The following is a 24,783-nucleotide window of genomic DNA, read 5'->3' on the forward strand; positions in this document are numbered from 1 at the left end:
AGAGCAAATGGGACAAATGCCTACTTTTGCCAAAAAAGTCAGGAAGGCCGGAACTGCGTTTAAAAAAGGGACTGTCCCAACCAAACCGGGTCTATGGTCACCCTATATATAAACTACTTGTAGGGTTTAATGAAAAGAAAATCCCCTCTGCTCCGTGTGAGTGTATGTGTGTGTGTGAGAAGGGCTTTAAGCTGTACTGATGAAAAGTGCTATATACACACCTACACAAATACGGAGTTTTCTCTCCCTCACACACTCTCTTTCGCTCACACACACCGTATGGATACAAAGAAGCGAACTAGACTCAGGCATGGAAAGCACGTTCACCGGGCTTCAGCAGAGCAGTACTCTAGCCATTGTAACAATTTTATTGTAAAGTTTCGCACGCCCTGAAGAAGTTTACATGCACAATCTGGAATGTACACCCAAGAGAAAGGAAGGCTCGGGGGAATGGCTTCTAGAGGAAGGGCTCGGCTTAATTGCAGCCCCTGATCTCGTTCCGTTTCTTTCACCTCGGCCTCCCAGTCACTTTCACTTTGCAGCGGGACCACCCCCTCTAGCGAACGCTCCCCGGAGCTTAATTACACTCGCTGCCACTACGTGTCGCTGTTGTCAGCGCCTGCCTAGGGGATGGCACCGTGTTCACGGCTTGCCTGACACAAGTGTAGCAGGAGAAGGGGAGAGGGCGAGGGGACCGCTCTGGCTTTCCAGCTCCTAGCTTCACCTACCGATCGAGGTACACAGGCGCTGGGGGGCGTCCCCTCCCCTGCGTGGAGAATATGCGCCCCCCCCCCCCCGGCTCGATCCGACTGGATAGGTGTCTGTTCGCTGCTGCGAGGGTGAGGTTTAGCCACGCAGTAAAAGCAAACAGAAAAGTTCAGCTGGATCATGTTTCAGCATCAGCCCCTGCCCCCCTTTTAGTGCGTTTTTTTGAGGCTGGGTGGGCGAGTATTAATTTGGCAGGATTCAGACTTAGGGGGCAGGGTTTTGCTGGGTGTCTCAAGGGGGCAGGGGGAAAGCTCTCTGCCCCGCGGCACTCCCCGCCGTGGGGAGGGGGACGGGGACGGGGACGGGAGCGGCCCCGCTTGGGACAGCGTCCGCGCGGGATCGCGGCGCCTCGCTCCCCGGGCTGGCTGGGGGAGGGGGGGGGATTTCCAGTCACGGCTCCTAGCGCTGGAGAATTACCCTTTACCAGAATAACTGAGGGAGGCGGATGCCGGCTCCTACCCAACGCTCCCGCGGCCACATAACCGCAGACTTCCCGACTGAGGTGCCGCGCAGCTCCGCCCCAGACAGACGGACGGACGGACAGAAAGTTCCTGGCAACCACGCAGCTTCCCCCCGCGTGACAGCCAAGGCGCGCAGGCGGCGGCGCGGGGTCCGAGGGGGGCCGGCGGACGGGGCTCGGCGCGGCGGGCGATGCCTAGTTCAGAGGCGCCTCCGCGCTTTCCCCGTTAAAGGCAGGGGCACAGCCCCACTCGGGACCGGCTCCTTACGTCGGCGCGAAGCTGAGGAGCGAGCGAGCCTGCACTGGGGAAGGGGGGGCTCGCCGGGTTGCCAAGCGGACTTTTGTTGCTTTCCTCCCACTTGCGAGTGACTCGATCCCATCTGCCGGAGCCGCCGCCTCGTGTATGTCCCGTAGCCTTTATAAGCGGCGGCGCCGGGGCTGGCCGCCATGGAGTAGCTTGTGGACGCAGCCTGTGGGACGGGACGGGACGGGGCGGGGGGCAACAAGGAAACTCCGGCACCGCGGGCTGCTCCTGCGTGGGGGGAGCGAGCGAGGGCGGGCCGGGCCGGCGCGGGGGAAGCAGAGACAGGTAACGGCGGTGCCGGGCTGGCGGGGCGGCGCTGGGGCCAAGCGCTTCCCGCGAAGGTCAGACCCGGAGAGCCGGGCGCGCCAGGGATCAGCCGCGGGGCTGCTGCCGGCCGGCGGGGGAGGGTTACGCGACAGAGGCAAGGCAGGTGCGAGGCAAGGAGGAAGCTGGCGCCTTCCCCGCTCCGGGTGCTTTAGGAGCCGGGAGCGGACTGAGCGCCGCTGGGCTCCCACGTGCCTTCCTTCCCTCTGCTGGGGCAGACTCGTGCCCGGGTCCTTGCGGTGAGACTGCGCAGGAGCTTCTCGACTTCCCTAGGGCAGGAGGGACGGACTGCGCTGGGTCCCCAGGCTCCGGCAGGGCAGCAGGCACAGCCCGCTCGTTTGCAAGCCCCTGGGGAGCAGGCTGCCTCTCTGGGCAATGGGTCCCCAGCGCCCGTTGCCGTAGCGGGAAGCGGTGACTGCGCATGCCGGGGGCAGCGCTCACTCACGCCAGCGCTTGGACTGGCTGGGCAATGAACGCTCGCCTGTGGCTGTAGCAGTCAGAGCGGGTGTTAAAGGTGCAAGTTTTGGAAAAGTTTCCGCAGCGGGCTGTTCCCTACTGCCTCTCGCTGGGCGGACAGACGCCTCTGTTTACACAATTGCCCGCCGCCGGGATTTACTCTGCTGTGTTTCAGCGCTCAGGGATTACCCTCTGCTGCCACGCTGGAGATAAGAAGTGGGGGTGGGATAGGAAGGGCCAGGGGAGTCCTAGGAGTGCGCTCCTCCATGCAGCCGCCTCGCTCTCTCCATCGGTGTAGGCTACAGTGACTTTTAAGAATGCCTTTCCTCTGGATCTGTGCGAGTCCCCCTTGCCTGGGCACTTCGGAGTCAGCACTGGCTGGACTGTGTAAAACGTGAAAGCAGCATGGGAGTACTTTGACTCCTGTAGCTTTCGGGCGGCTGAGCGGCTCTCTAGTCCGCACTGCAGGCGAGAATAAAGTTGCTGCTGGCAGGGCAAGTAAAAGGCAGATTGGGCCATCTCCTCAACTGGTGCAAATCCTCTGACTTCACTTGAGCCCCGCCAATTTGCACCAGTTGGGAATCTGGTCCATTTTAAAATCTAAGGAGGTGGTGGGAGGGAGGAAACAAGGCACCCTGATTACATAATGTGCAAAGTAGCCTCTTTGCTCTTCCCCTGTAGTATTTCTGATTTCACCCCCGTGACTCGCCCTTCCCCCACCCCCATTTTTCTCTTTCAGTGAAATAGGAGTCCCCCCCAAAGTGGATCATTTCTTTTCCTCTGATCATTCACTCTCCAGTTCAGACTTGCAATGAGTGGACTGAGGTCTCCTGTGCTGCTGGTGCTGGTGCTCTTAATGTTGTCAGCAGGTTATTGCAAAGAGAGAACTGACTCCGTAGACCTAAAAGACAGGCAAAGCCTCTTCAATCTCATCATGGAGATTATTCAGGAACTGAAAAGGTACCACATGGAAGAGGACAACGGGGTGCAATACTTCTCCAACCACGATTATACTTTAGACCGAAGAGAAGTAGCTGATTATGGAGAGTACCAGGACGAGCAGAGAGCTGGTAAGTCTGCTCCTTTCCTTTCCTGGCAACTTTGCTCCCCTTGAAGGGGAAATCAGGCATCACTGTGCTAGTTCTTATAGGAGGTGCAAACTCCCTCAGGAGATCTGCAGACTTGCTTCAAAAATACAGAGGATTCCTACACAAGAAACTGGCTTTGAAAATCCCAGCGTAGAACTCCACTCTCACTTCAGTCTAATGTACTTCAGAAATGCATTAAGTTCAAAGCCAGAGCTGCATGAGTTTTGGTTTTATACACTTTATATTTATAAAGAAGAACAGTGAGATGGACTGGGGTAAAAAAATCAGGGATGAAAAGTCCTGTTTATCCTAGGTCATCTAGTCCAAGGGCCTGTCTTGTGGATTATACTGTTATTTAAATGGCCCTGGATTTGACCATCTTGCCATCTCTCTGGGGAGACTCCACAACCTAATAGATCCCACACCTGGAAGTTTTTCCTGCTAGGCAGCGTCATTCCCCTTTTTGCTAACCTTATTCATTCCTTTAGCTTTTTGGTACTTGCACCTTTCAAATATTTGTCAATTTCATCATTTGTCCCTCACCACCATAGATTTTAATTCTTTCCTCCTAAATCAGCCCCTACACCATTCTAATAATTTGAGTTGCTTTTCTTCAAGCTCTCTCCAGTCAGTGTTGTTTCTGGTAATAAGGTTTTTCAGAATTGTATGTAATATCCCAGATGCAGTCACATCAGACTGATGTAGAGAAGGGACAGTTATATGCCTGTTTCATGATATCCTGCTTCTATGCATGCAGCTCAAAATTGAATTGGCCTTTCTTGCTTCCCTATTGCATTGTAAATTCATGTCTAGTTTGTTGTTCACCATCTCTCCTAAACAGAACAACTGCCTCTCAATTTTCCTCTTCCCTTGAGTATCTAGGTTTGGGATTATTTTTCACTAGAAATTTCAGTTTACACTTTCCGAGATGGATCTCATTTTGTTATTTTCTACCCATCTCTTTTGATGTCTCTAGACCCCTTTGTATCTTTTCTTTGTACTCAAAGTGTTCACAGCTGCTCTTAATTTGGTGTCATGACTGTCATTAAAATGTGATTTTTAGCCCCTAATCTAGATAATTAGTGAAGATATTAAATAAAACAACCTAACAGTTCCCCATAAACTCAGAACAATAAGAACTGGTTCCTTTTTCTTAATATATGGTACAAGCTTAATGGGCCAAGTAACCAGTGCACTCTTGCTACAGTTGCACAGAGTAGTTAAGCAAAGCCAGCTGTAAACCCAGTTTTACAAGGAGGTTAAGCAGAGTTTATGGCCGTCCTGCATAAGCAAATCAGTGCAAAGCATCTGCCATGTACTGATGAATATGGCTCAATGAGAAAATCACTTCAGAAACAGACTAGTTGGTACAAGTGTCATTGGCTCTTGAAAGGGATGTTTTATTATTATTGTTATTATAATGGAATTTATTCCCAGAAAAGCTGCTGCCACTGAAAAGAAACTATTGCTTGGAGCCCTCCTTTATTTCAGTCTTAGCATCACTTTCCCAGCGCGTCTGTCCCATGGGAAACTTCTGAGAGAAGCATGTAAGCTTTCAATGCTTGTCATGACACAATTAGGTCAAATATAATATGGTAAATTTTACTCAGACTGACTAAAGTTAGAAGTAAACGAAGAATGACTGTTGAGAAATTTCTAAGCTCACCAGTGAATCAGATCTCGGTGGAAATGTTCTCTGATTTAAATGTGATAAGAGGTGCCTGGGGAATGAAAAGGCTGTGTAGGCATTTATGGTCAAATAAATAAAGTACAGTATCATATGCAATCAATGTGTCAGCATAGAGTTAGTAACTGAAAGCAATCAAAGATAACTGTAAAACAAGACACAAACAAGGGTTGACGCTAACATGGATTTCAGTAAACCAGTTTCATTTTGGCATCTGCTGAACACAAAATCCAGAGAAGCAAACCACAAGAGTGGGGAAAAGCAATTTGTTTTTTATATTCCTTTCCTGTGAATTTTATTTAATGCTAGAGATAAAACAAGGACTGTTTCTAGATTTCCTGTAAATATACCAATTCGATCTCATGTTCACAATAGTTATTTCAGATAGTGCTTGTCAATACTTGCCTGTGTGACAAAACCATGCAGGTGCTTGTAGGAGAATGTTGCATAGACAGCCACAGAGCAGCCCAGAGAGCATTCCCTGGTGTGTCTTTGAACCTTTACCCCTGGTAGAGTCTGCACGGTTTCTAAGCACCAGTGATCTTAAAGACCTAGATAAGGGGTAGCCAAAATGTGGCCCACAGAGCCCTACAATGACAGTGACTCATGCTTACTCTCATTTTTATGTGATTGTGGTGGGGCTGCTGGACACTAACGGTCCCAGCATTGTAATGCTCCATAGTCCTTTTAGCCGTCTCGCTATATGAAAGATAAAGGCAGCTGCAACTTGTTCCACTTTATGGCTCTCAATCTCCTAGTAAACAGTTATTTTGAGTCTCAGCTGAGCAAAATTTTGGCATCTCCTGTGGTTGCCCTACCATCCTGGACAAGTATATTTGCAGTGGAGTATAATTACTACTTTTTTTCCCCCCAACAGAAATAGTTCCTAGAGATTTGAGGATGAAAGACAAGTTTTTAAAGCATTTAACAGGTAAATTTAGATTTTGCATTGTATCCATCATTTCATACACATACCACCTAAGCCCCACTTCCCTTCTGGTAGGCCTTTTGTGCTGTGTTGACTCATGAGTTGTTCTTTTTCTGTATTTCAGGTCCTCTCTATTTTAGTCCAAAATGCAGTAAACACTTTCATCGGCTTTATCACAATACAAGAGACTGCACCATCCCAGCTTGTAAGTGCCATAAACCAAAGCTAACTTTTAAAAAAAAAGAAAGCTATTAATTGGGGTGGCTACAGGAGATAATAGTGGCAATACTGTGCAACTATACACTACCTTTCACTTAAAGGGTTCAGAGTGCTTTATGGATACTTATTGATCTTCACCTCCTGCCTGTGAGGTAAGTATTATCATTCTCAGTTTAGAGATGAAAAAATTGAGGCACAGAATTTCCAGTGGATATACTGTGTAAAATGATGGTTAAAACTGCTTTCTAGGATTCCAGGTTTATTGTCCCTTGATGTCTCCAAATCAAGTGCACTCAGTTTACCAGAAAAAAATTAATTGCTAGTGCTGCAAACTTAACCTGGGATCTGAACGCCAAGTGGGGCTATTTCCTTTTCATGCATCATCACTTGTAACACATACTCTACAGACAAATTATGGCATGTTACATTTTGGCAACTTCCTGTTCTTCCAATTATGCCCTCAATGGCATCTTTGAAACCCTCTTGCCTTCCTCCAGTACATTTCCTAGTGCTTTGTGTGGTTTGGTAGTATCATAGATTTTAAAGGTCAGGTTTTATATATCAAGAACTACTGACACTTTAACTGTAACCCAGGCTGCTAGCTGTAGGACTGCAGGAGGTCTTTAACTGAGCACGTGAGCAATCTTTGAATAATTCCTTTTCCATCTGCACTGCACAGATTGTACTGTACACAAAACAGATCACTTGACTGAACTTTGTAGGTATGAAACATTGTCTACCGTGACTGCTTCAGTTTTACTCATTACAACACCACCACTTCTTATCTGTGTAACAAGACTATGCAAAGATCTAAAGAATATATTGTAGGGAACTATCCTATACTGCCGGAGGAAACAAGATGTAACTAGTCTTTTCTTTTAATTCTATGAACTCAAAGATATTTGGACACCTAACTTCTATTCATTTCAATAAGAGTTAGATACCTTTGAAGATCTGAGCCTCTAAGACTTTATTGCTCTGTTCCTCAATTGTTCGAGAAGGACAATTAGTTGGAGGACTGCACTATTATTTATCTTAGTATTAGTTCACTGAGAGCTGCATTTCAATGATGGGACAGTGCCATTTCAAACACCTAATTTGCACAATCAAATGCCATGATTGCAGCTTCAGATCCCGTACTTGTGCACACCATAGCTAGTTAGATGTATAACTGGCCATATATTCATACACACAAGCTGTCTGCATGCACAATTTTGCTGTTTGTGCACAGAACCAAAGAATTTGCAAAGAAAATGCACAGCAAATAGGCATCTAATATTTGAATGGTAATTCTTAAGCATATGGGGCCAAGGTCTACCCTGTTATAACCTAAGTCTTTAAATTAAAGTACTTACTAAAGTTAATTATGATAATTTGCACAGCACCTCTATCAATTTTATTTTATTTTTTGAAACCAAAATCAGTGATTTTAGCAGTGTCATTAAGTTATTGCATTTATGATTTTTTTCATGGCAGACTATAAAAGATGTGCCAGGCTTCTTACTCGGTTGGCAGTAAGTCCAATGTGCATGGAAGGATAAGGTAAGCTTTTTGAGAGAGGTAATAACATTCTACTGCATAGCAAAGCTGTGGATTTTGCATTGTGGACATAAAAAATTCATGAGTGTAAAAACAATCTTCCTTTGGCTAAGGTATTCCCTTTTCAGAGCACTTGACATAACTATCTTAATCTGGGAAAATACTGGCCATAAATAAAAGGTACCCCCTACTGGAAGGCATTATAAAGACCCACAGACATCAGCTGTGAATTATTCGTAGCAGTATGCAGTTAGCAGATAGTGACCTTGCTTTTATAGAACAAAACACAGCAGCCATAGCTGATTTTTTTTCAAGTGGACTCAATGTACAATTCTGTGTACTGGCACTGGCTGCCCTTTCACATGCACAGCTTTAAATGTATTAGGTACATTTTAATATGGATTAATATACACAACTATACATATGCAAGTTTTTAAAACATAGATGTCATTGGTATTTTTAGAATAATTCAGTTACCATTTACTTAAAACATTAAAAAACCCCAATATGTATGTTACTTAGATTTCTTTGGATTTCCATTATGTTCAACTTCTACTCCAAGGAGTTATTTTTTCTTGATGCACATGCTTAACTCTTTTTAGAGAGAATGGGAATTTCAGTGCACAAAAGGAAGAAAGTCCTCCCAAAATATCTATACCTCTAGGAGTTGACATCTTGTACACAAAGACTAGTCCATGTCCTGTCCCCCGTCAGCTGAGACAAAAATACAGTTGTATGTGATTTGAGAATTTTTAATAAATTCTATATTTTAGTTTTCCCTGGCTATTAATATAATATAAAGTCACTAAATGAAGGTGGCAGGTCAGAATTAGGACTTCAAATTAAGCCCAAATCTTTCCTCATGTTTCTTGCCTCTCTCACTTTCTTCCCTATTTTTCTGTTCATACAAGAGATAGCTTTACAAGTAAACCAAACCAGCCACAAATCAGGTCTGTAGGTTCCTGAGGTCCTATAGCTGGAGAACTGCCCCCTTTTCTGAAAGCTTCATTTACCCTTAGTAATGTAGTCACGGAGGCAACTCCATGATCCAGATCTTGCCTGGTTAAGGGAGAAATCACAGAACCTATTGCATATGGCACTTAGGCTCATGAGACTGATGTTGGGTATGTGAGGTAAATTCCTTGTTCTAGGTAAGGGAACTCTGCAGTTCTAAGGTAGTGAATTGTGCAATTCAGGGAGCTAGTTGGCACCTATCATCCATACATTCTACTACAAGACACAGATGGAATGGTACTGCTACAAATACCTGCCAGTAAGCATAGATGGGGGAGCACATCCTAAAATGCATTATTTCTTTTCCCCTTTCCCTGAAAGTCTCTCTGCATCAACACCTCCCACTGGCATTTTATGAGTTTTCAGGGTGAGAAGGGACAGCTTCTTTCAGGGGCACTTGTCCACTCTGAAACTTGGAGAGTTTCTATTAGAAAATCCATAATGCCAGGGGCTCATACTCTCCTGAGAATGGGACATAAGGCGCAACCTCTGTTGGGTTGTCACTGATAGCAGCATAATTCTTGAGTGATTTGCTTTAGTGGGAAGGAGGACTGATTGTCATCACAGGTGCCTCAATATTTATAGATTTCACTAGCAAACTTGGAAGATCTATAGAGGACCATTCTTCCCCATAGAGATAATGCACTGAAACTGCCGCACAGTTCAACTTTTCCATGTAAGATACCTCCTCCTGTGGAAAAGCATGGTGGGGCTGTCATCATGTCCCATCAGCTCCCCAGAAGGAGCTCTGAGGAAGATCGTTCTCTTGCTCTTTTACACAAGCCCATCAAACCCATCTCTGTGCAGGCTGTGGATAATTTCTGTTGGAGCCAGCATTCTAGGTGCTTTTAAGAGATATTCAAAATTTTGCAACATAATGCCAATTAAATACATATACATACCAAACTGTAAAACCCATATCATATACTTAAGATAGTTTAGCTAATAATCAAGCTCTAATAATCAGAATAAACAGCTGATATACAAGATAATAGAATGTAAACACGTCTTGCTTTTGCTGTCATCTTAGTAGCTACTAGTAAATCAAGAGTTAAGACAAACATTAAACATCAGGAACAAGGTTTTGCTTTGTTCTACCACTCTAAAGCAGTTACTTATGTGGAATTATTCCAGATTTACATGGGTCTAAAAGAGAGCGGAATTTGGCTCTAAATTCATAGTAGTTATAATGATGATAGATCTTTGGAATATTTTGCCACATTATGAGACATGTTTCATGTATACTCTTTCACTTTCCCTCACAATTTATACTCCAAATCCTCCCCCCCCTATTTCATACTGCATCATAAATTTAAGACAAAATTCATGGATGTATTCTTAATAAAAGTGCACAGCGATACATGGCTGCCTTTCCTCATTCGTTATTGCCATGCTAGCTTAAGTAGTGGTGTATAGGCAGTGATCACATATTTGGAAACGAATGAACCATACACTTGGAGGGCCCATTCTAGCAAAGCACTTAAGCATGTGCTTAACTTTCAACTCATGCTCAATGCTTTCCTGAATTAGGGCCTGAGGATAAGAGGACAAATTATGAAAATTCAGGAGAACTTTGAGATCTACAATATGTTTTTCTTCAATTTTAAAAAGAGGCTCTCTTGTTCTCAGTGGTGGGGAGTGGTTGCCTGCCTGCACTCACATCCCGCTATGGATAATACACCTTTTTATTCCACAAGTTTAATATGACCGCACTGTAAATTCTTAGTTATCTTTAAATCATGCTTTTGGGCACCTCTACCTAGTGGGAGATAGAAACAAACTCTTCATGGGGGCTGGCTATTCCATAAGTGCAGGGCTTCTTGCATATTCCTCTGAAGCATCTGGTACTAGCACCTGTCAGAGACAGGACACTGATAGAAGAACCACTGGTCTGATTCAGCATGAAAATACCCATGGTCCAAACTAATTAAATGACATTATTTTCAATTTCCATGTCTGGAGTATTTTCTTTATACAAGTCAAAACAGTAAGAGCTAGGGATTACTATATTACCTGGTGCTTTTCATTAGTAGATATCACAGTGCTTTACAAAGAAAAGTCAAGTTTCATTATCCCTATTTTTGGTACTTTCTGTCTTGCTCAGTAGTTCCCACTTTTATTTCATTCATCCCTTCCTGGCAGCAGGCTATGGATGTACTAACGCTAGTGACTGTTTGGAAAGCTGGCAGGTAGCTTTTGCTTATTTGCTTTGGAGATGCATGGACATATGTCCATGTTTTGAGATTATTTTGGAAAAAGGTTAGATTTGTTTTGGATTTCTACTCACAACATGTTCGGGATTATCACAACTTCAAGGTAGGCAGGAGGCTTCAGATTCCAGGAGGGAGATAAAATCAGTAGACACAAAGACAGCATTTAAACAATTGTTTCAGTGACAATACTTAACATTATGTACAATTTCTGCATAATACAGTCTTGAACAAAGGTGGATATTCACTACCAAACCCAGCACAAGTTAGGCTGTGTGCTCTCAGGTTCAACAAAAGATTCTTAACATCCCTCTCTGCCATCAGATTCATAGGGTGACAAAAATCAATCTCAAGCAGTAGGAGTTCATTTACAGGTGCCAAAAAGGTTTAACCACATCCTCAATGAGAACATAGTCTCCTTTGTTCTTTGCTCAGCTGTTTATCTTAGACACTTGCACCACTGGCTGTCTATCCTTCCTTGTGAATTTTGGACACTGTTAAGATTTTCAGAAGTGACTAGTGATTTTGGGTGCCCAAACTGAGGCACCATAAAAGGGTCCAATTATCAGAAAGTGTATGTCATCCATCCTCTGAAAATCAGGCCCCTTTAAGGTGTCAGGTGAAGAATCTTAAAATTGTGGCACCCCAAACACTTTTGAAAATCTTGGCTGGTGTCTGATTGCTATTCATTGTGAAGCAGAATAGCCTGACATTAAGTGTTATCTTTAGGCTTAATTTTTGGCTGGATTTCTAGCTCTTCAGTATGCACAACTCCTTTGTGCCTGTGAGTTTCCCATCCAGTTCCACAACTTGCATGTGGGGAAATCCCTGATTGCATGTGCACCTATCAAGCCACATGCAACTATGATCCTACTTTTGGGGTGAAAAATACGATTCCCTGGGGTAGAGCCACAATGTCAGAGACAGGGGCCTGTTAAATATTTTGTATACGGCTTGCTTTTTCTACTTGACTATAGTAAAACCGTAACATGCATATCATATTAGCCATCTCCCTTTTAGAGCATAATGAATTTTCTTAACATCTACTGAACTTCACAATGCAATGAGCCCTGAATATTACACCCTTCTGTAATTTTTATTTTAACTGCTTAGCTATTAACTATTATCTTCATAAACAAAGATAATTAACAAGTATTTACTACAAAAATGGAGAATAAGGTTATAGTAATTCTTTATCTAAAACTTTTTTTTCCATCCAGCCACTTGATAGGACTAAAGATTTTTTTAAATGGCAGCTGTAAAGAAATAAAAATGCTTGAAATGTACAACATAGCAAGAGAATGCAATTGATACATCTTTAAATTAGAAAAATCAAAAGTCCCAACTATTAGTGAATCTAGGAGTAGTAAACTAAGGCTAAAAAAATAACTTTAATACCATGTAACAAGAAAGCATCATGATCAGCCAGTAAAATTTTTTCTAGTGAGGTACAGTAATTATAGTTTTCAAAGAAAAATAAGATCATTTTATAGTAAGGAAAACACTACTTTCTGCTTAAAGATGTAGGTTCAATAGGGCAAGAATAGACCTTAAATCATATGGTATATAAACATCATAGGATGGTATATAGTATTCTTCTTAGCAGCATCTTAAAACTGGATGATGATAGTATTCTTTTGATGCACAGCTCAAGGACTGTAAGAACTTTTAATAACAATTTTTATCTAATGTGTTAACATTTGGTTATCTTCATGAAAGTGATCAATTCAGAGCTGTTAGAAATGCAACATAATACTTGAGATTTTTAAATGTACAAATTGGAAAACTGAAATACTGGTGTGTAGTGTATTTTAGTCATTATTTCACAATTTCTAAATCAGAGCAGCACTGGGGTTCTTATAAAAATGTACTGGAAATTACTTTCAGCTGATGAGCACAGACCGCTCCCCCCCCCCCCCATAGCCTCTTATTCAAAGCCTCAAACAGAACAGAATTACATGTCAGTCATCTACTCACACAAGCCCTGTTTTGCATAAACTTCAGCGTAAGTTTGTTTCACAGCCATGGGCCCTCTGCCAAGATACCTATGATACCTATTTCTGCAAGGTGTACCCTGATCTGTCAAATACAGTATCATGGACATAAGCCACCAAAACGGGCTGTTTGGAAACAACTGCTGAGGTAACAGGCCCCAGATGATTTAGACTTTGTAGGTGAGGATCAGATCTTTGAACTGGACACTCAACTAGCTAGGCATTACTTGGTTAATACCATGTATAACATTACAGCTTTGTTACCTCCAAGGTGTGAACCACTGTAGTTAGAGCCTCATCCTACAGAAAAGTAGTTTCCTAGGCACTCACAGGTGGAAAATAAGGATTTCTGACCAGTGTTGCAATCTGGAATCCTACAGTGGCATAGGATTCTACAGACTGTGTGCCGCAGCTGTCAGGCTGATTAGACTGGGGCCTTCTAATGTCCTACAATTCTATTTTACCTGTCACAGCTCATCACTGAACCAGGTTCTGTGTAGTCAGTCATGCTGGATGGATAACAGGATGCTATGGCAGCATAACTTTAAATTTCTTGATTTTTGGTGCTGCTTAAATCTTAACCATCATGCTGAATATAGTTTCTTGTAATATAAAAGGAAATAAAGGATGAAATGAAAGTGGCCTATTTGATTTTGCAGTCAAAGGGCATTCAGGGTCTCCAGCAGAATGACAGACTGAGCCCTGGTCTACATTACAAACTTATGTCGGTATAACTATGTCACCCAGCGGTGTAGAAAGCGCTATGTCAATGGGAGGGCTTCTCCAGTCAACATAGCTACTGCCTCTCAAAGAGGTGGAGTATTTAAGCCAATGGGAGAAAAAGTAAAAAGCATGTTCAGTAAGCACTGTCAGCGTACAGGAGTCCTAAGTGTTCTCTCAGCCGAGTCCTAGTCTATAGCAAAGTTGAGGTATTTAGTTGCTTGCAGCAGTCTAGTTCAAAATTTCAAAGATGTGGGGAATTCTGCAGCATTAGGATATCAGAGGAAGGTAACTACTAGCCAATTTTTGGCCCCTTAAGTGGGTTTCTGAAAAGGTAGGGGAAACAGGAATGAAGGTGTGATGTGCCTCAGCATAGAGCATCAGACATCCTCAAAGTCTAATAAGATATCCAGACAAACACACATGTAAGTCTGAAAATCCCACTCTACACCTATCAGTTTCAAGGAAGCTGCACCTATTTCCCCCCCCCCCCCCCCGTGGTCCATTAAGGACACCCACTTAAAGGTTTCCAGCTCCTAGCAGTCATGTCTCTTGGGCAGAGAGCCGCGTCTCATTCTTTCCTGATCAGGGGTTCTTTAAAGCTGCAGTTCCCTGCCTATACTATGATATCCACAGGAAGACAGACTGCTTAAAAGGCTAGCATCTGTGCTTTGCTTTCTCTCCAGAAGCTATGCCCAGTGCATTGCCCGCAATTATAAATTACCACACAGCTCTTTCTAAGCAAGCACACTTAAGGTGAAAGCATTACAGAGAAAGTATTACCAAAAAAACAAAACAAAACCTACATGCATGCTAAAAAGTTTACCAGAGGTCACCCCCATTCCAACCTCAGGCTCTGGTAGATATGAATCCTTCAAAACCCACCACAACTGGGTTCTCCCTGTTGTTTCAAGTTCGTAACTGTCTCCGATTCCAAACCTGAACCCAGGGTGGGCAGTTCAGTTGTTTCTTTATACTGTTAAGACCTTTGATCTCCAGTCTCCAGAAACAAGTAATTAGCAGATAATGACCTCAGCGTGTAACTTCAAAAAAGGACAGCTTATTGCATAACCAGATGTAAGGAATTTGCATTAACCTCGCTTTCAGTATTCTCCAGGAAATCCATTTTACATTTATCCCATAGTTCATTCTTGTCTGGCACATTTTCAGTATAGTTCTTTGAAATCCCAGGCCTCATATCACACTTTCCCTCCTAGAGAGATTCCATACAATTCCAGTCCACAATACATTTGCATTTAATATAATGGACTCCAACATACCTAAACTTAATTCAGTAAGGTCTCCAACTGATATGGCATATCAGTCACAATGCACACTTAAATTAGTAACTGTGTGCTATACACTATTTCCTATTTTTCAAACTTAGCAAAGCACAAATTCCTGATTAGCAATTTATATGCCAAGTTAAACATTTTAAATTCCCCTGTCTGAGTTCTCAATGGAAAATGCCTCAATTTTATTAAACAAAGTTTTTTCATGCTTAGAAAAAAAAAATTTTTAACCTCACCAAAAAAATTAAAAAAAAAAATCACTTTGGGGTTTAGAAGCAGCATGCATTTTCAGCTAATTTTTTCCTAGTGATTATGAGCCACTGAAAATAACTTAGAATGAAAAAGCCACATTCAATTAGAAGGGCCTGTCTACACACACAGTGAAACCAAAATAACTAAACTGGGTTTTATTAATTATTTGTATTGTGGTAGCACCTAAAAATCCCAGTCAAGGACCAGAACTCCACTGTGTACAAATGTAGAACATGAAAGCCATTGCTGCAAAAGGTTTACAATCCTGCTATTTTGATGCAAAGTTAATTTTTTACTGACTTGAGTTAACATCAAAATAGGATACTCAACTGAAAATAGAGTGTCAACACAGACTTGTACCAATATAATGAAAATATGTGAATTAAAAGTAATTTAATTATTTTGGTCCTGGTTTGTGTGTAGACAAGCTTTAAAATATTAGACCCTTAAAATTAGACATAAAAATAACTTGAGAACATGGAAAAATAAAATACACCAGTTAACCAGTTTGTGGGGGAGGGATAGCTCAGTGGTTTGAGCTTTGGCCTGCTAAACCCAAGGTTGTGAGTTCAATCCTTGAGGGGGCCATTTAGGGATATGGGGCAAAAATTGGGGATTGGTCCTGCTTTGAGCAGGGGGTTGGACTAGATGACCTCCTGAGGTCCCTTCCAACCCTGATATTCTATGAACCTCTCATTTTGTAATAAATATCCATTAAAATGCATACTGTTGCTTTGCCTGCAAAGCTGCATCATGGAGATAATACTAAACTTCACAGTAGTTACAATGCTATGCATAATTACAACTTTAAGTCTGATGGTAAATAAATACCACTCAGAGATAAGTGTTTTGATAAGCTTCCATATCTCAACTACTTTTGACTTAACATTTCTAGCCCATTAGGTAGTATCTACATTATTCAGCTACCAGGATTCAATATGATTCAGTATTAGTCATTACTTCTCAGGAGATGTTCAGAGAAGGGTTAATACTAACATTCTATAATTTGCTGGGGGGTGGGGGGGTGGGGTAGATTTCCAGCAAATAAAAGGCCCACTGTTACAATTCCTACTTGAGTTGTCCCACTGTAGTCAGACTATACTAGTAAGACTAGGTCTCAAAACACAATACTAAATTTTTTGCTGTCATCTCTCAAGATCTTTTCTTTGAACTGAGTAAAAAAACTCCTAATCATAAGAGCTGCCACACTAACTCAGTGATCTATCTTGACCAGTATCCTATCTCTGACAGTGGCCCATATTAGAGCTTCAGGGGGAGTGTAACAGAACAGGGCAATTATGGAGTGATCCACCCCTGTATTCCACTCCTGGCTTTTGGTAGTCAGAGTTTTTGGGTCACTCTGAACATGGGGTTGTCTCCTCGTATGGAAGCTGTTCCATACCCGTGATCATCTCTGTTGCCCTTCTCGGTCTCTTTTCCAATTCAAATATACCTTTTTTGAAACAGGATGACCAGAAATGCACTCATTATTCAAGGTGTGGGCATACAATGGATTTATATAGTGGCATTAGGATATTTTCTGTCTTATTTTCTATGCCTTTCCCAATAGTTCCTAACCTTTTTCACTGCTGTTGAGCATTGAGCAGAAGTTTTCAGAGAACTATCCAAAATCTTTCTTGGCTGGAAATAGCTAATTTAGAACCCATTACTGTATGTGTACAGTTGGGATTATTTTTTTCAATATGCACTACTTTGCATTTATCAACACTGAATTTGATATTTTGTTGCCCAGTCACCCAATTTTGTGAGATCCCTCTAATTTCTCACAGTCTGCTTTGGACTTAACTACCTTGAATAATTTTGTATAGTCTGCAAACTTTGCTATTTCACTGTTCATCCCCCTTCCAGATCATTAATCAATATGATAAACAGCACAGGTCGCACTACAGAACTCTGAGGGACCCTACTGTTCACCTCTCTTTTGTGAAAACTGACCATTCATTTATTTCTACCCTTTCTTTTGTATGTCAACCAGTTACGATCCATGTGAGGAATTTCCCTCTTATCCCATGGCTACTTTTATTTCTTTAAAAGCCTGAAAGATCTTGTCAAAGGCTTTCTGAAAATCCAGGCACACTATATAAACTAGATCATGCTTATCCACATGCTTGTCTCTTCCCTCAAATAATTCTAATAGATTAGTGTGGCATGACTTCCCTTTACAAAAGTTGTGATGACCCTTTGATAATTCTGTTCTTATAGTTTCTGCTAGTTTGCTTGATACACAGGTTAGGTTTACTGGTTTGTAATTTCCATAATCTCCTCTGACGCCCAGCATTACATTAGCCACCGGGCACAGAGGTGGATATCAGTAATTTTGTTACTAGTTCTGCAATTTCATATTTGAGTTCCTTCAGAACTCTTGGGTGAATACCATCTGGTCCTGGTGATTTACTGTTTAGTCGATCAATGTGTTCTAAAACCTTTCCTACTAACACAATTTGGGACGGTACTTCAGATTTGTTACCCACACCAGAGCTATTCTTTTTGGGCATCTCCCCCCACATCTGCTGCAGTGAAGACCGATGCAAAGAGTTAATTTAGCTTTTCTGCAATGGCCGTGTATTGAGTGCTCCCTTTAACATCTCTGTCGATTAGTGGTCCCACTGCCTGCTTGGCAGGCTTCCTGCTTCTGCTGTATTTAAATAATTTTACTGTTAGTTTTTGCCTCAATGGGAGCATGCCTAGGCTCCTCAATCTTGATCCTGCCATTGGATCTACGTGGGCAGACCTTATGCCAAAACTATATTGGTAGTGAGATTTTAAGACTACAAAAATGACAGAACGTTAATAGCATTGTTGATATGTATTCAGATTTTGATTTCACTACTGCATTTAGAAATTGATTTATTCTGAAAAACTAAGCTTAAAGTATTAAATATTTAAAACAGTGGAATTTTGTAGTTTTCAAAATCTGTTTTCCAGGCATAGAGCATCAAAGAGATAGGAATACCACAAAGAAGGATGCTTTTCCAAAACACTAATCTGTAAGGTTTCGTTAGTGAGTAGTGCGATATGAACAGAACAAGAAATGTACTACCAGATTTTCCAGAGACAGTTGTTGCAAAAATCTTTATTTACTAACGCTATTCAATCTGCCAGATGCATTTTAAACAGCTGAATTAAAATATGAAAATGATAAAAGGCAACTTTTTTTTTAAACAGATTTCACCATACAGAAAAGACACACCAAGAACCAGGAGAAGTGCCTTGGAAACCAACAGGGAAATAGAACTTAATACCTTTATAACATATTCCATTGTGAACAAGAGGGTTTATTTTTGCAGATTGACAGACTATTTCCCATAATTCTTTTAACTGTTTTGTATGTTTTCAACAGTTTGCAGATCTACATTCTTTACAGTAGTATAACTGCCAGTAGTACTTACTGCTCCATACTTAAAAGTACACTCCACATTTGATATGTAGTGCTGCCAAAAATTACATGAACATGTACCCTTCAGCCAGAAATTAATGTTCTGTTGCTGAATTCTGAGACTTGGAGGGATGTTTGTTTATATACCCAGAACTCTTAATGAATCTACTCCACAGCAGTGGTTTTCACTTGATATTCTTCATGCTTATGCAATTAAGAGAGATTTTGGATAAAACAAACATGTTGGAGGGTCACATTGTACCCTTGGAGTACAAGTTACAAATTGCATGACAAATACAAAACACAATTCCAAGTGAACATGTTTTCTCAAGACAGAGGAGTGTGGATTTTGCATACACACACAAATATGCCATTAGTTTTCTGTTCAATAAATGTGTAAACATTCCAGCTAACGTGCAATATGTAAATACTGTAAATAACAAACATAAGTAATAAAGTGTTTGATATATTACATGATCTTCAATGTGTATTCTTTAAATGTCCCTTTAGAACAATGGTTTTCACAAACTAATGGATTTCATGTGGTTACTCATGATGTTTTAGAGCAAAATAATCCGTAAATTATAATAAAATCCAATGCAAAACTATATCAGGAGCGTAACCTGTGAAAAGGTTAAACGAAGACTGCATCAGGAGGTCTCACTATGAATTTCACTTTTCTTTAAAATCACCTACCCAACACATCTGGTGCATGGGTCATTTTATTTATGACCAAAAAACCCAAACCAAAAACCACACACTATGGAGCATTTCTAATAAATGCACTCCAGACACACAAGTTTTGACACTTAAGCTTTCTTTCAAATAACCATCTATTTTACACAAGTCCTTTAAATCATATTAGACTGTATGGTATAAAACCTTTGAGTATGATACAAGTAACTGGGACTAAGATTTTCATAGAGTTTAAGGCCAGAAAGGACCTTTAGATCATCTTGTCTGACCTCCTGCATACCTCACACTATTAAATTCCATCTAAATACCCTATGTTGAGCCCAACAAAGTCAATTAAACCAAAGTACTTGAGTCCTCAGGAGACTAAACTAATGTGTGCCACAGGCAGTGAATAGGAGATACCAAGGTGCCACCAATGCCATGCCACGAAACTGATTAGGAGAGATATGCTCAGATGACCCTAGAAGGCAAACCACACCCCAGGCTGCAAAGGATGACAAAAAGTCTTCAAGGTTCCTGCCGAACTGACTTTGGGGAAATTCTTGTGATCAGTTACACCCTAGGCAGCTGAGGAAGACACACTAGCCAGTCATCTGAGACAGAAAATTATGTGTATCAAATCAGAGTGCATGTCCACCCTAACTAGGAACCTGCATCTAGCTGTGGCATATCTCTGATGCATCAGGGGAAGATGACCCCTTTACCCATGACAACTGATTTGGGGGGGAAATTCCTTCCTGACCCCCTGCAGGTGACCAATTGAAGCCCTGCTGCATGAGATTAGATTATAATCATTATCAAATACAGAGCAATAGTGTTATGAGCAAACTGAAGACAATGTAAGCAAGCCTGTTCTCCCCAAGGCCTATGAAGGAAGGAGATTAACAACAGGGAGATTCATAGATTCACAGATTCCAAGGCCAGATGGCATCACCATGACTAGCTAGCCTGACATCCTGAACCTGAATTCTCCCAGAAACTGACTTCAAACATACCTTTCAGAAAAATATCTTTCTTCAAGGCTCCAAACAACAGTGAATCCACCACCTCCACTGACACTTCCCACTTAAATTTATGTTCCCAGTCAGTTGTGCTTAAACTTTTGAAAACTGGCCATTTGAAGATCCAAATATGCGCATTATTGGTTGGTGCCCCCACAAAGCACATATAACCACATCATGACCGCTGACACCATAAGTGCTAATTTTTAGGCCAGCAAAAAGTATGTATGCTGGCTAGCATATTATATGTCAGATTAATAACGTGTTATCCACACCACATGAATACGTATTAGTATGTATTAAGCACAAATATTGTAACAGTAATATAGCATAAACTGGTCTATACCATAATCCTGTTCACTTATGCTAGGTATCTCATAACTCTTTGCAGTTGCTGAAGTAAGAATATGGTCTAAGCAGACAGGAAACCTGTCAAAAAATCAAGATACATTCATTTTATGTCTTAATACAAACTAGGGAAATACCTTCATGGACCAGTACCCGGAATGCTAGTCCAAAATAAAGATAGGAAGGAACAGAACAATAAGTTAAGGAATTGGGACAAACTGATGGGTTGGATTTTAGCGATGTGTAAAGAGATGTGTAAACTGTGAAATCATATAAATAATACCATCTAAAATGTATAACTTTGGGAGCACATCTTACGCTAAAGGTGAATGTAACATCTCTGCACAAGAGGGCTTCCCAGACACTGGCATCATATAGAACCTTTTTCCTGTAGTATGTTATTATTGGCTTATAGCAACAAACCTGACTGACATTGGTTATTTGGTCTCTTGAGTATATTTTATAACAAACCAAAGTGTGGTCAAGCAATTGACTATGCAATTTACCAACAACTGGTAATTAACTCTTTGTCCATCAGAATGAGATCTAATATTGAGTTATCCTTTGCTGGGTGCAGGACTTTGTGTTAAAGAATCTTCATCTATTATTTTTAGGAATTCCAAGGAAGTTTTGTTGTTGGTCACATAAGATGCCAAGCAAATATTCCCCAGTATTCTTAAGTAAAAGAATTAAAGGTGTCCATATCCCATCAAAACCCCAATTGGATTTGAGCACCTAACCTCCTCAGGCTTCTTTTAGTAAGAGAAATCCATATTATGTGATTTATATCAGTGTTTCCCAACCTTTCCAGGCTACTGTACCCCTTTCAGGAGTCTGATTTGTCTTGCGTACCCCAAGTTTCACCTCGCTTAAAAATTAATTGCTTACCAAATCAGAGATAAAAATACAAAAGTGTCACAGCACACTATTACTGAAAAATTGCTTACCTTCTAATTTTTACCATATAATTATAAAATAAATCAATTGGAATATAAATATTGTACTTACATTTCAGTTTATAGTATATAAAGCAGTATAAGTAAGTCATTGTCCGTATGAAATTTTAGTTTGTACTGACTTTGCTAGTGCTTTTTATGTAGCCACTAGGCAAATATCTAGATGAGCTGATGAACCCCCAGGAACCCAGAGGAATGTGGTAGATAACCATTGATTTATGTGACCTCATGAGGCATTAACATGTCAACTGTCATCGACAGTTCTTACTACATTTGTAACAAAAAGTTCAGCTGAGAGAATAATGGGCTCCTATACAACACATTTAGGGCCAGATCCACAAAGGGACCCAAGTCTCAGTTTTAGGAGCTACTGCGATCCACAAAAACTCTGCTTGGCTTCTGCCTAACCCTGTAGGTATGAAAACTTGCTCAGAACCTAAAGTTTTGCTGTAAAAGTTTTCTAGGCGCCTAAATTTCTGCTTCTGGGCATGCTGCTTCACTTTAGGCCTCCAAACACCTGTCTCATTGCTACGCCCCAAAATAATCCATAAACCTGGGGAGCATCTATCTTGCCTGCAGGGCCTGACCCAGTAGGCAACCTTAGAGGCTGCTTAACACCACACAAAATGGGGCAGGGGAGAGGACCTTCCTTATAACCTTTAGCCCAGTGGTTACATACTCACCTCAGAATGTGAGAGACCCCTGTTCAATTCTTCAATTATTTTCCCTGATTAGAAGTGATGTTCTCTACCAGTATGATGAGTGCCCTAGCCACTGGAAGTGATACTCTTGTGTGGGTCTCATTCTGTCTCTTGCTGAAGCTGTTCCACTTTAATTAAATAATTAAAATATTAATTGGGCTACAGCAAATCACTCTATAGTGCAGTGGTTAGGGCACTCAGAGAGGCTGCCTGACTAGATCTAAACATATCTTTTCATCTACTTAAGGTGAGCAGCTGCAGATAGAAAAAGAAGAGGTAGAGGAAATTCTGTATTTGTCCATTTGGCACAATATTTTCCTAAAAGTTGAGAAAATTTAGACCTGTAACCAGTCATCTTTATGGATAATTATTAGTGCATTTTCTTCTTGTCAGTTGCTCATCTTGCACATGTATGTTTGTATAATGCCATTGTGCAACTGTCCTCCCATGAAGGCTAGCCATTTACTACTCTTTCACCTTCTGCAAACAAGTCTTCTTTTTAAATGCAATGTTAATCCAAGCTTTTAAGCACATTGAGCACTCTTCCTGAAAAGGGATGCACTCTTGAATTGGGGCCATGATATTTTGTCCTGCCACTTCCAATTTTATACATAGTTAAAGGTAGAGTCCCATTTACAACAATGGGAAACTGACCAGATCTGAAAGGAAAAGATGTTGAAAATTTAATACAAAATGAAAACTTCTGAGAGACTGTGATGGGGTAGACTAGGCCCAGAGGCCTCTGCTGGAAGCCTCAAGGTCCTGCCACACTTGCCTCAGAAAAAGGGCAGTGGAAAGGATCCCTCCAAGCTGCCTAGAGAGGCTGCATGGGACACAGCCAATCAGGAAAGAGGTTGCAGGAAGCAGTCAATCAAAGCCCAGCAGATTAGGATAAAAAGAGCTGCAGACCCAAAGTGAATTCAGTCAGCTGGTAGGGACTGGGAGAGTAAGAGGTACTTCTGGCTGACTACAGAAGCTGAAAGGCTGGACAGAGCAGCTGATGGCAGGGGCCGAGGAGAAAGGAAGATGCTCTTGGCTGCCTGCTGGGACGCATAGAAGACAAGGGCTGTAGGGAAGTGGCCAAAGGAAACACAGTTAGAGGGACATGGTTACTATTTAGATGGTCCCTGGCTTGGGGCCCAGAGTAGTGGGTGGGCCCAGGTCCTCCCTCCCAAACAGCCACCAGAGAAGTGGCGATGACTGTGGTTCTCAAACTGGGGGGTGAGGACCTTTCAGGGGGTCGCAAGGTTATTACATGGGGGGGGGTCGTGAGCTGTCAGCCTCCACCCCAAACTCCGCTTTGCCTCCAGCATTTATAATGGTGTTAAATATATTAAAAATTCTTTTTAATTTAGAAAGGGGGGGGGCGCATCCACACTTCGGATCAGCGGGTAGTGATCGATCTATCAGCGATCGATTTATTGCGTCTAGTGTAGACGCGATAAATCGATCCCCAATCGCTCCGGAACTCCACCAGGGTGAGAGGCGGAAGTGGAGTCGACGGGGGAGCGGCGGCCGTCGATCCCGTGCCACGAGGACGTGAAGCAAGTGATTCTAAGTCGATCTAAGATACATCGACTTCAGCTATGCTATTCTCGTAGCTGAAATTGCATATCTTAGAGCGATCCCCACCCAGTGTAGACCAGGCCTTAGAGACTTGCTATGTGAAAGGGGTCACCAGTACAGAAGTTTGAGAACCACTGGGCTATGCCTTGAGAGAAGGGAGTTTAAGCAGACCGAGGGAAGGCACTGTATGTGGAACTGTTACCTGTGCCCAGAAGGTACTGAACTGAGCCTGACCCAGCTGAAGAGCTGGGGTCAGAGGACTAAAGGATAGGCGAAGAGTCTCCAGGGAGAAAGTCCAGGAAGCATTGCTGTATCTCAGAGCAGGAACCTTCACATGTAAACTGGCCAGCTAGGATACTGAGATAGGCCCTGTTGGTCAGACTGAAGACTGAGTCCCGGGAGGGCTACAGGAAGACGTACCAGCTGATGGGGTACTGCGATAGGCCCCTGTTGGATTAATTAAGGGCCTGAGCCCAGGGATGGCTGCAGGTTGACACCAGTGGAGAGGGTACCGCGATGGACCGTGTTGGACTGTTAGAAGACTGAGCCCAGACAGGGCTGCAAGACATTTTGGACTCTGTACCCTAGAAGGGGTTTGTTTGTTTTGCATACTGATTGTGAATGACTCAGCCGGAGATCTGAGTCACTGAAAACCTGCCTGATGAGCGCAGCAGCTGACAGGAGGCATTGTGAGCGGAGAAGCTGACAAAAATTGCAGGCCCCCACACACTCAGCTACAGAGACAAATGCATCTATTACAGCATTACTTTAGTTGGTCCCCTATTATCAAGTCACCTAATGCTGGACTGGTATTCAACTACTGGACATACAAATTTTCCTTAAGAACCTGAATTTTATAGAAA

At 42.1% G+C, this 24,783-nt stretch overlaps 1 protein-coding gene across 2 annotated transcripts; it reads left to right on the forward strand.

The window, feature by feature from the left end:
- Window positions 1-552: 552 nt before the first annotated feature.
- ALKAL2 (ALK and LTK ligand 2) lies at window positions 553-19,124 on the forward strand. 2 transcript variants are annotated; one of them, XM_075126447.1, is made up of 6 exons: window positions 553-736; window positions 3,052-3,382; window positions 5,965-6,018; window positions 6,140-6,220; window positions 7,711-7,776; window positions 18,442-19,124. In XM_075126447.1, exons 2-5 carry the CDS (start codon window positions 3,124-3,126, stop codon window positions 7,773-7,775), a joined length of 459 nt encoding a protein of 152 aa, XP_074982548.1. In that variant the 5' UTR covers window positions 553-736; window positions 3,052-3,123; the 3' UTR covers window position 7,776; window positions 18,442-19,124. The 2 variants fall into 2 exon arrangements, with proteins under 2 accessions (XP_074982548.1, XP_048701332.1); XM_048845375.2 differs by lacking the exon at window positions 553-736 and adding an exon at window positions 1,189-1,629.
- The last annotated feature ends 5,659 nt before the right edge of the window (window positions 19,125-24,783 follow it).

This window comes from Caretta caretta, chromosome 3 (assembly GCF_965140235.1).
Source record: "Caretta caretta isolate rCarCar2 chromosome 3, rCarCar1.hap1, whole genome shotgun sequence".
NCBI lineage: Eukaryota > Metazoa > Chordata > Testudines > Cheloniidae > Caretta > Caretta caretta.

Excerpts from the sequence above, each read along its gene's own strand:
- ALKAL2 (XM_075126447.1), top strand. The coding sequence starts at position 3,124 with ATGAGTGGACTGAGGTCTCCTGTGCTGCTGGTGCTGGTGCTCTTAATG. Across the intron at positions 6,019-6,139 it reads GTTTTTAAAGCATTTAACAG|GTCCTCTCTATTTTAGTCCA; the intron begins GTAAATTTAGAT and ends TCTGTATTTCAG. Across the intron at positions 6,221-7,710 it reads AGACTGCACCATCCCAGCTT|ACTATAAAAGATGTGCCAGG; the intron begins GTAAGTGCCATA and ends TTTTCATGGCAG.